The 13,746-nt window shown below is 38.2% G+C and overlaps 1 protein-coding gene across 2 annotated transcripts; it reads right to left on the bottom strand.

The window, feature by feature from the left end:
• Positions 1 to 1,369: 1,369 nt before the first annotated feature.
• On the bottom strand, positions 1,370 to 13,746 carry pi4k2a (phosphatidylinositol 4-kinase type 2 alpha). Of its 2 annotated transcripts, XR_010896660.1 has the most exons (10): positions 12,923 to 13,746; positions 7,932 to 8,132; positions 7,524 to 7,655; positions 3,525 to 3,678; positions 3,355 to 3,416; positions 3,152 to 3,251; positions 2,841 to 2,974; positions 2,667 to 2,726; positions 1,967 to 2,064; positions 1,409 to 1,540 (listed from the first exon to the last, which is right to left on the bottom strand). XR_010896660.1 is itself a non-coding variant. In XM_067403767.1 (9 exons), the coding sequence occupies exons 1-9, from the start codon at positions 13,259 to 13,261 to the stop codon at positions 1,379 to 1,381; spliced, it is 1,344 nt and encodes a 447-aa protein (XP_067259868.1). In that variant the 5' UTR covers positions 13,262 to 13,745; the 3' UTR covers positions 1,370 to 1,378. The 2 variants fall into 2 exon arrangements, 1 of the variants encoding a protein (XP_067259868.1); XM_067403767.1 differs by lacking the exon at positions 1,967 to 2,064 and having other exon boundaries at positions 1,370 to 1,540; positions 12,923 to 13,745.

Here is a 13,746-nt window from a genome sequence, read left to right as displayed (position 1 = left end):
TATATCACGGATGCTGAATTTGTGTCCATGCTCACTCACTGTCATTGTGCTCATTGTGATTATACTGAAATCGGATCAACATGTTTGGAACAACATGAGCGAGTAAATGACAAAAGCTGAATTTTTGGTGAACTATCTCTTTAAATGCAGCGATTTAAGTCTCATTGAAGCTTCCAGAGCCCCTGTCAGATATTATTTTCCGCTTATATGAATGTATGGGGCTAAAAAGTGTTGGGTTTCTATTATTTAATGATATGTGCTAGTATTTTTTTCTTTTCAAAACACTAGTTTCTCAGTAGTCCTCCTTTTCAGGGAGTGTTCTGCCTTCCGGTGGTGTTTAATGTTCAATATCTTAAAATATAAAAGAATGTATTTGCATTTTGCTGCAACAGCGCAGTTCTCTTCAAATCATTAGTGTTGTTTTAGATGTGTTAGGCTGTGGTAATATGTAAATGATGCATTAGTACAGTATTATCACCTGTAGAGCTATGCTGGACACTAATCAATAGTGCTGATTATTCATTGTCTTCTTCTGTCACTTCGACAGACATTTACAAGCAATACGGATGACAACATGTAGCCGAAATCGATTTCTCTGAACACTACTACATGCACAAGAACAAGAGTTATTTTTCTCATTGTCACTAAGCTGGAACTTCCAATTAAATAGTTTTTGAAATAAAACTCAATTCTGTTCTTTTATTGAGTGCCGCACTGTTATAGTTTTAGCATCTTTCATTAAATACATTACATACAAATTATACAGTCCATTGTCACGTTTTAAGGTCAGTTTTGTTGACACCTGTGAATACATTAAAAAAAATTACAATATCTTCTGATTTTCAAATGAAATCAAACAATGAGCAAAAAAAAGAATGATGTCACCGTGAGAATGGAACGTTCCAGTGTTTTTCTGCACATGCTCAGTTGAGCTCCGAGGAGACTCCGCCTCCAGGTTATGAACACCAGACACATGCACGTAAAAAAAAAAAAAAGGTAGAAAAATATAATGCTAATGGAAAAAGCAGAGGATAAAGTGTGACTTTTCAATGATTGTGAGAAGAACGAAACAGAAAAGGCCTATGAAGGACAGCTGAGCAGTAGTTCCAGTGCCGGGAGGGGGGAGTCAAGCATTGAGGTTTTACTACAGCAGAAAGTTTCTCCTTCACTGTCTTACTGACATGCAGGTCATTCTGAGCGCAGCTTTGAGTGTTTATACGGTGTAACAGTCAACGAGGCAATGCTCTCCTTCAGAATTATGTGTGGAAAGGGTTTCTCGTCAATTACTGGACTTTTTCCTACTCTCATTTGTTCCCAAAAAAAAAAAAAAAAAAAAAGGCAACTAAAATCAGGTTGCACACACACATAAAAGCCCCCATCACCACCAGGTGAAGAAGGGTCTTCTGCTTTGGAAGCTCTGCGTGTAGGATTCGCTGTTGGCCCGCTGCGGCGCCCGCGCCGTCTCCACGGTAACGGGCGGCATCTGCACCAGCTGCAGCGGCGTCTTGCCTTCACTCAGAGCCTGTCTGAGGTTCAGGATCTAGAGGAACGCAGGACAGGGAATGAGCTGAAACGTCTCAGAAAGAGTAATGCATGTTTCTTCACATGCATTGAAAGAGATGTCAAGATTAAGAGCTGCTGGGCAAATATATTCAGAGACAAGCTGAAAAATGGGCATCGATTTTTTTAAAATGAAGCCGAATAGTTTTTTATTTGTTAACCTTATTAGAGTTCACATGAATCCTGTCCCTTCTTGCAAACCTCTGTTTAAGGACATTTTCAACACTTAAATTATGCATTATGGCTGTATAATAGGGCCAAGCGAATTGGCCAAAAATATTAATATTTTTTCCCAAATCAATCACTATCGAAAATTAACACAATATTAATTTCATACCATTAATAGTGAAGGAAATGCATTAGACCTCAAGGTTTAATGTAAACATAACTTGTTTGAGAAAGCTACCTTTTTATTTAGGAACCCATGAAGTCTGTTCTATAATCTGTTTTATTTTTTTATTTATTTTTCTGGATTCTGTGTTCATCATCATCAAAATGGTGTGTCTAAAGAAATGAATTCATAAAACATTAACAATTTAATCAATCTTTTAAAGGAAAATATAATCAACAAAAACAAAAAATTAAACAATTTATATTAAATGGATTCTGTGTTTTATGATTTAATACAAATTCATCACCATCAAAATGGTGTCTAATAAAATTATTTCATCAAATGTTAATTAACCTTTTAAAATGTTATAAAAAGAAAATGTAACAATTAATTTACATCAAAACATTGCATTTTTATTTTTGTCAAATAATGTGCTGCACAACATAAATACTATGTAAATCAAAACATGGAAGAAAAAATATATGATTTTCCTTGAAATTATTATTATTATTATTATTATTATTATTATTATTATTATTATATACAATAGTAATAAAATAATATTCAAGATAATTTCAAGATAAACCAAACTTTTATTTTGGCTTATTTGACATCAGCTAGCTGAAATGCTTGTGACAATATTTGTTTTTCTCAATAAATATCAATACTGATTTATTGCCCAGCCCTACTGTATATTATCATAAAACTATAAAGCAGATTAATGCTTTCAGTTTCTTTTAACAACCACTAGATTTTAGTTGTGTTAAAGACTCACCTGCCCCCTCATTACTGAGACCTGCTTCTTGAACTGTCCTCTGTCAAAACCCGGATCTTTCTGTCAATGTTAATGTAAATATAATGTCAAAACTAAGCATTAATTTAGTAAAATAGTACTAATGACAGACCAACATATCAGCAAGTCCCTAGCTGAATTTCAAAGTGATCTCACCTTAAAAAGCTCATATAGATCTTCTTCAAGGTCTTTGGTGAAGTTTGGGTCAGAAAATTTGGGAAGAACTAAATCTCGGATCTCTTGTGAAAAGGCAACTTTAGCCTGTGGCAGCCACGCCCAGTAAAACGGGTCTACAGGAAACACATTCAACAATAACACTGAACTTACTGTGGACAAACTACAACAAATGAATGAAAACACATCAAGTTACAGTGATGAAGTTTGTATTTAACACTTATCAAGAATATTACAATGTGATTGGCCAGTAGATGGTTATGTGTTTGTGAGGTGGATGATGATTGGCTTACAGGCTCTCCATGAATCCGGGTGTTTGAGAGGGAAGGCTAGACCATTGTCAATGGCTGCCAGCTTAATGATGGGTTCCTTCACTACCACCCAATCGCTGTCCTGGATGAGAAAACCATTTTATAAGCACAAACATGTACATAAAAACACAAGAACAGGATTGAAAATCACCCATAAAAATCTAAAATAGCAGCTGGTCACTTACTCTGTTGCTCGATGTATCCATTGGATAGTCATATTTTATGAGCCAGTTGTCATTTCCTCTGTCTACAGGTCCACGTAACCACACACACACAGACAATATATAGTTAAAATGGGTTTTTGTCCATTTGTTTGACCTTTATTTATCATTTTTACCTCCATTTCTATGGTTACCTGTGTTTCTAATTATGTAATCCAGCACCACCAGTCTCTCAAACTGTAGCTGGAGTTGGCGATTAGTGTTTTCAGGTAAAGGCTCCGCCTCGAACCGCCGCAGCCAGAAATCTGCATCTTTATACCCCTCTACGAAGATCTGGAATGAGCCCACCTACAACAGCCAATAGAAATGAGTTCACAAACCTACAACAGCCAATAGAAACGAGTTCGGAAACCTACAACAGCCAATAGAAACGAGTTCACAAACCTACATCAGTCAATAGAAACGAGTTCGCAAACCTACAACAGTTAATAGAAACAAGTTCGCAAACCTACATCAGCCAATAGAAACGAGTTCGGAAACCTACATCAGCCAATACGAACGAGTTCAGTAACCTACAACAGTTAATAGAAATGGGTTTGCAAACCTACAACAGCCAATAGAAACGAGTTCGGAAACCTACAACAGCCAATAGAAACGAGTTCGGAAACCTACAACAGCCAATAGAAACGAGTTCGGAAACCTACAACAGCCAATAGAAACGAGTTCGGAAACCTACAACAGTCAATAGAAACGAGTTCGGAAACCTACAACAGCCAATAGAAACGAGTTCGGAAACCTACAACAGCCAATAGAAACGAGTTCGGAAACCTACAACAGCCAATAGAAACGAGTTCACAAACCTACATCAGCCAATACGAACGAGTTCAGTAACCTACAACAGCCAATAGAAACGAGTTCGGAAACCTACAACAGTTAATAGAAACAAGTTCGCAAACCTACATCAGCCAATAGAAACGAGTTCGGAAACCTACATCAGCCAATACGAACGAGTTCAGTAACCTACAACAGTTAATAGAAATGGGTTTGCAAACCTACAACAGCCAATAGAAACGAGTTCGGAAACCTACAACAGCCAATAGAAACGAGTTCGGAAACCTACATCAGCCAATAGAAACGAGTTCACAAACCTACATCAGCCAATACGAACGAGTTCAGTAACCTACAACAGCCAATAGAAACGAGTTCGGAAACCTACAACAGTTAATAGAAACAAGTTTGCAAACCTACATCAGCCAATAGAAACGAGTTCGGAAACCTACATCAGCCAATACGAACGAGTTCAGTAACCTACAACAGTTAATAGAAATGGGTTTGCAAACCTACAACAGCCAGTAGAAACAAGTTTGCAAACCTACATCAGCCAGTAGAAACAAGTTTGCAAACCTACAACAGCCAATAGAAACGAGTTCGGAAACCTACAACAGCCAATAGAAACGAGTTCACAAACCTACATCAGCCAATACGAACGAGTTCAGTAACCTACAACAGCCAATAGAAACGAGTTCGGAAACCTACAACAGTTAATAGAAACAAGTTCGCAAACCTACATCAGCCAATAGAAACGAGTTCGGAAACCTACATCAGCCAATACGAACGAGTTCAGTAACCTACAACAGTTAATAGAAATGGGTTTGCAAACCTACAACAGCCAGTAGAAACGAGTTTGGAAACCTACAACAGTCAATAGAAACGAGTTCGGAAACCTACAACAGTCAATAGAAACGAGTTCGGAAACCTACAACAGCCAATAGAAACGAGTTCGGAAACCTACAACAGCCAATAGAAAAGAGTTCGGAAACCTACAACAGCCAATAGAAACGAGTTCACAAACCTACATCAGTCAATAGAAACGAGTTCGCAAACCTACAACAGTTAATAGAAACAAGTTCGCAAACCTACATCAGCCAATAGAAACGAGTTCGGAAACCTACATCAGCCAATACGAACGAGTTCAGTAACCTACAACAGTTAATAGAAATGGGTTTGCAAACCTACAACAGCCAGTAGAAACGAGTTCGGAAACCTACAACAGTTAATAGAAACAAGTTCGCAAACCTACATCAGCCAATAGAAACGAGTTCGGAAACCTACATCAGCCAATACGAACGAGTTCAGTAACCTACAACAGTTAATAGAAATGGGTTTGCAAACCTACAACAGCCAGTAGAAACGAGTTCGGAAACCTACAACAGCCAGTAGAAACGAGTTTGGAAACCTACAACAGCCAGTAGAAACGAGTTTGGAAACCTACAACAGCCAGTAGAAACGAGTTTGGAAACCTACAACAGTCAATAGAAACGAGTTCGCAAACCTACAACAGTCAATAGAAACGAGTTCGCAAACCTACAACAGTTAATAGAAACAAGTTCGCAAACCTACATCAGCCAATAGAAACGAGTTCGGAAACCTACATCAGTCAATAGAAACGAGTTCGCAAACCTACAACAGTTAATAGAAACGAGTTCGGAAACCTACAACAGCCAATAGAAACGAGTTTGCAAGCGTACAACAGCCAGTAGAAACAAGTTTGCAAACCTACAACAGCCAATAGAAACAAGTTTGCAAGCCTACAACAGCCAATAGAAACGAGTTTGCAAGCCTACAACAGCCAGTAGAAACAAGTTTGCAAATCTACATCAGCCAGTAGAAACGAGTTCGCAAACCTACATCAGCCAGTAGAAACGAGTTCGGAAACCTACAACAGCCAGTAGAAACGAGTTTGCAAACCTACATCAGCCAGTAGAAACAAGTTTGCAAGCCTACAGCAGCCAATAGAAACGAGTTCGCAAACCTACAACAGCCAGTAGAAACGAGTTCGGAAACCTACAACAGCCAATAGAAACGAGTTCACAAACCTACATCAGTCAATAGAAACGAGTTCGCAAACCTACAACAGTTAATAGAAACAAGTTCGCAAACCTACATCAGCCAATAGAAACGAGTTCGGAAACCTACATCAGCCAATACGAACGAGTTCAGTAACCTACAACAGTTAATAGAAATGGGTTTGCAAACCTACAACAGCCAGTAGAAACAAGTTTGCAAACCTACAACAGCCAGTAGAAACGAGTTTGGAAACCTACAACAGCCAGTAGAAACGAGTTCGGAAACCTACAACAGCCAGTAGAAACGAGTTCGGAAACCTACAACAGCCAGTAGAAACGAGTTCGGAAACCTACAACAGTTAATAGAAACGAGTTCGGAAACCTACAACAGTTAATAGAAACGAGTTCGGAAACCTACATCAGTCAATAGAAACGAGTTCGCAAACCTACAACAGTTAATAGAAACAAGTTCGCAAACCTACATCAGCCAATAGAAACGAGTTCGGAAACCTACAACAGCCAATAGAAACGAGTTTGCAAGCGTACAACAGCCAGTAGAAACGAGTTTGCAAACCTACAACAGCCAATAGAAACGAGTTCGGAAACCTACAACAGCCAGTAGAAACGAGTTTGCAAACCTACATCAGCCAGTAGAAACAAGTTTGCAAGCCTACAGCAGCCAATAGAAACGAGTTCGCAAACCTACAACAGCCAGTAGAAACGAGTTCGGAAACCTACAACAGCCAGTAGAAACGAGTTCGGAAACCTACAACAGTTAATAGAAACGAGTTCGGAAACCTACAACAGTTAATAGAAACGAGTTCGGAAACCTACATCAGTCAATAGAAACGAGTTCGCAAACCTACAACAGTTAATAGAAACAAGTTCGCAAACCTACATCAGCCAATAGAAACGAGTTCGGAAACCTACAACAGCCAATAGAAACGAGTTTGCAAGCGTACAACAGCCAGTAGAAACGAGTTTGCAAACCTACAACAGCCAATAGAAACGAGTTCTCAAACCTACATCAGCCAGTAGAAACAAGTTTGCAAGCCTACAACAGCCAATAGAAACGAGTTCGCAAACCTACAACAGCCAATAGAAACGAGTTCGCAAACCTACAACAGCCAATAGAAACAAGTTTGCAAGCCTACAACAGCCAATAGAAACGAGTTCGCAAACCTACAACTAGATTTAAGAACAACTATTTTAAGAACTAAAATAGTATCACAATGATGTTAGAAAAACATTGTATAAATATACAACAACCAAAAATAGTGAGTTAAGAAACATCTAAAATCCCTCATCTTCCTCCAGGCAGAAAGGTGGCGCTGTCACAATCCTTACCTTAGGTGGCAGGCCAATCCGGTGGAAGCGTTGGCCCACCTTGGGCACTTTTTCTAGAGCTAACCTCTTTCCTCGAGACTTTACTCGATCGATGGCACTGTAATTAAATGTCTCACTTGCTAAATACACCACCTAAGAGAAAGAAAGCACAAAGAAGGCTTTGTACAGGACACATGTCTGTCTTATCTGAACACAGTCAGCAACAGCGATGTGTGGGAGTTTGAGGTAAAGGTTATGTTTAGCCGTGCGGTTGACAAGTTTGTTTTCAAGCGTGCCAACAACAGGAAATGAAAGTGGTTGACTAACAAGCACTAAACCATCATGACTATCATATTACTTTCTCACGTCCTCATTCACCTTGGTTTTGGTTTCAGTGAAGGTGCAGAAGTGTGGGTGTTGTTCTCATACCTTGGTGCGCGGCACAATGTTGAGTTCTAGTTTCTGGTCCACTAAACTGGCTCCGGCCTCTGACAGGTAGCCCTGATTCAGAACCAGACAGTCTCGGCCGAAACAGCAAGGACAGCACAGTTTCTGCAGCCATTTGGTCCACTTGGGGTTCAGCTGGCCGTACGGTTCCTCGTTCTTTGGTTTGAAGACTCCGATGACCTTCTGTTGGAGCGAAAAAGGGGTCATGTCAGGTCAGGTTTCCTGAAGCGGCACGCGCGGTCGTATCGTAAAGTGCAACACGGCTCTTTAGCTTGTTGGTAAAATAACATTCATCTTTTGAGCAAATCAAGTGAAAAATCCCTTCAGCGCTACTGAACACTTTACATCTAACATCTCAGTCCAAATTTACATTTACAACTTCATGCTAAACCAATTAAGCTACATTTTCAGCAAACACAGATGCTTTTCACTATCACTAGACACTTAATTTTGGCTAGAATTTAATGTAGTAGCATATTTTATGAACAAAGCAATCCCAGAATGCAGTAAAAACCATCTAATATAGGAAATGTCCATTTTGAAGGAGAAATGTGTAATTGGAGGTAAAAACACTGCAACAACTAGAAGGCAACCATTTGCACACTAACGTTCAAATGTTTGGCATCATGAAGATTTTTTTTCAAAGAAATTAATACTTTTAAAAACTTTTCACTTCACGCAAGGATCATGAAGTGTGATAGTAAAGACATTTATAATGTTACAAAATATTTATATTTCAAATAAATGCTGTTCTTTTTAACTTTCTATTAATCAAAGAATTCTGAGATAAAAATGCATCACAGTTTTCACAAAAATATGAAGCAGCACAACCGGTTTTAACATTGATAATAATCAGAAATGTTTCTTGAGCAGCAAATCATCATATCAGAATGATTTCTGAAGGATCATGTGACACTGAAGACTGGAGTAATGATGCTGAAAATTCAGCTTTGATCACAGGAATAAATTACATTTTACTATATACTCACATAGAAAACAGTTATTTTTTCATCAAATAAATGCAGCTTAGACTTAGCTTAAACATGAAAAAAATCTTAACATCCCCAAACTTTTAAACCCCAACAAAGTTAACTCAATAGTTACTACCTTATTTTCAGACACATTTACTAAACGTGACCTTACAAAGACATCATCTTGTCTCCATGACTCATCTCTTGATTTAATTTGATTTGAAGTGAATGAGAAACCGGCCATGCACACCACCTGACCATACATACGGTCATGTGCTTAATGACTCATGTGAGTTGCCTCACTAGTGAGCAGATGAAGCTTCCAGCGTGTTCACCGCTGAGAGGTCGAACACCAGCCCTGAAGAAAACAAAACGCCAAACTGACATCAGACCAACTCACTTCTGCCCCCTACAGGCTGCAGTGTGAAGCAAAATTCAGTCTGACTAACTAGACTGAATGTGATGCTTATTAATCATCATGACTAATCATCATGTCAAGGCCAGATTCAAACTCTACCAAATAACTTCATAAATGAAAAACGAGTTGTTTGCAGCTTGTGCGCAGATAGAAGGTTTTTGGTCACCTCTGACAGAAAGCTCACAACCTTTTCAAATTAAGCATTTGACCCTTTAAACTATACAAAAATGAAACTAGTACATAGTGACAATGGGCCAGAGCAGGAGTAACACTGGGAATCCCACAGAAAATATGTAGAAAATCTCAATTCCTCTTTATCTTGATGGAGTGAAACTGGAAGAGTCTGTTTGTTCAACTCCCTCTTTTTTATAAGGATTAACATTTGCTCAGTTCTGCTGAACAGGCACAACAGAACAATCAGTCGGTTTGTGATAAATATAATCAATATAATCTTTGAATAATCACTGAACTCGATTCTCTACTAACCGAGTCAAAAGTGCGAGCCGAGAGTTGACGCTTTGTGATTCTGTGGCTCAATGAAAGAAGGCCAAACATACTCGTCTAACACACTGCGCTGCCATGATCACAGAAGTCATATGGCAGAAATTAGGCGGGTTAACGCATGTGACAGGTCTTAAACCATGTCATACTGTGACTCTCTTGGTTATTCCACAGTTTCATTTAAAGTGAGGAACAGTACTGATGAAATTACCACCATTACAAAATCACTCTTCATTAGTTCTGTTTTTTTTAACAAAGGAAAAGTATTAGTAAGTTATTTGTTTAATGATCGATGATGATGGCATCTGTCTCACAATCGAGGGAGCTGCCTATCTAGGTGAACAAACATTCCTCGAGTGATTAAAAATGGGATTTGAGACGTTCACATTTGCAGTTTATCAGCCATCAACCCCATAGTGGTCGAACACTACTTAAAACACACAAAAGTGCCGTGTCAAATCCAACTGAAGCTTATTAGATTAGACATTCAGACGCCAAAGGAGGGTGTTTATAGCCACTTGAATGAACACACTTCTCTCTGCTGTAATAATGGACATAAGTGTTGTTATTAACTAAACCTAAAACTATTAAAAAAATCCTTTTTGATCATTGAAATCTCAAATAAAATAAAATATAAATTCTAGATAAACTTAAATTCTAAAATGTTGCTTTATAAAACAGGTTTAGTCCTTTATAAGTACTAAATTTAATAAAAATTAATCTGAAATAAAAAATACAGCTGAATAGATACATTAAAAAAACTAATAAAAATGAAAAAGCACATATCAAAATACATAAAAGTAAAATGAAAATTAAAAATATAAAAATTATAAAAATTAAGTTAATTAAAAATAAGAATAAATACTATAAGTTCTAACAGTGTACACAGAGAAATCTATTACTTCTGATCACTCTTTGTTATCAGTCAGGCTGTAACTGTCTAAATGCAGTGACCAATAAAAATATTCAGTTCATGTAATATTTAACTTGATTGTCTTAGTTTTATTGACACACGACATCTCATACTTCAGCTCAGTCTTCACTGACACTGCTGCCTTTCCTGTAAACCAATAAACAATGGAAACTACAATAAGGATCTGATAATTCATGCATTTAATAACATTAAAAATGAGCAGAATTTATTCATCTTTGTTCACGCAAGTTAATAAAACTAAAAAAACTAAAAAACTATTCATTGTTAGTTCACGTTAGCTCAGGTCCATTAAATAATATTAACAGATACAACTTTTGATTTTAATAATGTATTAGTAAAACATTAACTGATATTAAAACTGTGGTTGTAATTCAGTAATGCTTTGCAATACAGATGTAAGGTTGATCTCTTTTTAAAGAACACACTCAGCAGATTATTGCCGAACTGAAAGCACTTAAAAAAAATGAAAGTGTAAAAACGTTACAGAAGTTTAAATTTACTGTACTGTACTGTGCTAAACATTTTAGAAAATAAATATAAAATAATTTTTACTGTTAAAATTCTATAAATCTATTTAATTAAAGCCATATGTCTAACCAAGTTGTGTTATCAAGTTGAATATCACAAAAATGGAAGTTCCTATGAGATTTTGTTTAGATGTAGTACCAAAAACAGCCACCGGTAACAAATAAATACATTTCTGTTACAATATTAGTTCTATCTGAAAACAGTCGCCAAATATGGAACCTTGAGTCTCAGGCCTTTCCAACGATATATGACTCGTCAAGATTAGAAAAAGTTTTTATAATGAAATAGTTAAAGTAATTTTGTAATATGAAACATGACGCCGTCCACTAGGGGGAGGAGCTCGCTTAAAGGATTTAAAGTACGGTTTCCATTGTAAAGCATTAGGGACTTTAAGCAGCAGCTGCTGATACAACGGCATTCTGTTGCAAATTTAACTGCTACTTCTTGATGTTCTACTGTAACCGTCTACTACAGGAGAGTAGCGATTTGCCGTAGTCGATAATGCGTGACAGACTAGATAATTAAATGTTACGTTCTATGGTTATGTGGTATTTTAGATGTATCTGTATGTCATTTAATGCCAAAAGCAACCATTCGCTTGCTTTTATTTGCATGTAATGTATTGTTTACTATGTCAAATAATTAAATGGTCCACGCCGTCCTCTTTGTTGTTGCTTAGCGATTTTTGCGTTTACTTCCGGTCGCCATTGCCGTTCCATCAACAGCTGTTGCTTAAAGTCCTAATGTCTGATTTCAAAACGGTTTTCACAGGATACATTTTGGGTGTTTAATCTTTCAAATGATACCTAATTTATGATGATTACTAAAATATGTATTAAGGGGGAAAAAAGGCAATAAATAAAGAGCACCAAGCAGTTAAAGGGTTAATAAAGTATATTTCATTGTTAGTTCATTTTAACTTATGTAGTTAACTTATGTTAACAAATGGAATCTTATAGTATTACCAACATAATAGTTAATCTTCCTGATCAATTATGAGCTGTTAACCTTGTATTCATGTTTCATATAAAAGTAGTAGTGCGTATCTTATAAGAGCACAATCACTGCATGATGAAAACGCACTGCCGTTTCTCTGAAGAGAGAGAGAGAGCTTCAAAGAGAAAGTGCCAGTAAGCATTTTTTTTATCGATCAAAGACCTAGTGAGCTGCCTACGAAGGCATCATGCCCAGAAATGCTGTCTAGATAGGCAGCTGACTAGATGTTGACCCACAGCCCTGATAAAGCTGCTATCCTGTAGTCCTGTGCAATGACACAGCAATGAGTCCATCGACCCTTACCTCGATTTTACCTGTTTTTCCTTCACGCATCACATCAATTTTTATAATTAAGGATTGCACATCTGGGGCTGAAACAGGAGTGAAGGTGTGAAAAACTTTCAATGTCACATTAATGTGATAAAAATCCATAAAAGTGCCTTCAGTTGAAGAACAACATCAATATTTGTCCAGTAAAAGCTCAAACTTCAGATCAGTGGTTTGCATCACTCGAGGCCTGACCTGATGACACAGCTGTTACTGAGATCTCTCACACACCACATGCTCAGATGCACATAAAACTGATCAGACGGGCTTATGTAATCGAGATATGATGAACTCTCACCCCTGTTGAATCTTTGACGAAGTAGCTGCCGCTGGAGCCCTGATAGATGCGCTCCGGGTAGATGCCCTCCTCGATGGCCCGCTCTGCCTTCCGGATGATCTCTCTAAACTCCGGATCCTCCGGGAACTCGTTCCTATGCGGGTCCCGGGGCGACGCGCCTCGATCTCGGTCCAGGAGCGGCTGTCGCTCGCGGCTGCGTCCGGGACTCCCAGCCGGCAGACGCACGACGGAGCCCGGCGTCCCTCCAAATCCGCCCCGGGGACTGGTCGGCTCGGTGGGACCGTAGCTGAAATCGTTGGAATCACGAAGCGGAGAAACTAGCGGGCTCGTTTCGTCCATTGCGGAGCAGGGAGAGAGGAGGAGATAGGGGGAATAGGGGAATTACCCGCGACAAACGTTTGTTTGTTGCTGTAATGAAATGATGCGGCTCCGTACAGCAAATCGCCAACAAACAAGTCACATGACAGCCAGCTTCCGGATAGAGGCGGGGACGATAAGTGAGCGCAATGCCACTGGCCAATCAGCGCTTAAGAACTCGCTTGTTTTTCCATATGAACACGGTGATTGGTTAGAACTAGACCACCCACATCGAACATGTGACAAAGCACAACATCCCCGGAGTTACACTGCAGTAATTAATGTTTTACATATTAAATTATGATGACGGAGACATTAAATAAATAAAACTTGGAAATAAAAAGCTTATATTATATATAAACAATGGATAATTTAAAGGGATAGTTACGGATAAAGAAATTTTGTCGTCATTTAGAAACAATCAAGTGGTTCCAAACCTGTATGAGTTTCTTTCTTCTGTTGAACAC

Source organism: Chanodichthys erythropterus, chromosome 12, assembly GCF_024489055.1.
Source record: "Chanodichthys erythropterus isolate Z2021 chromosome 12, ASM2448905v1, whole genome shotgun sequence".
NCBI classification, from domain to species: domain Eukaryota; kingdom Metazoa; phylum Chordata; class Actinopteri; order Cypriniformes; family Xenocyprididae; genus Chanodichthys; species Chanodichthys erythropterus.
This window is presented reverse-complemented; position numbering and strand designations above follow the sequence as displayed.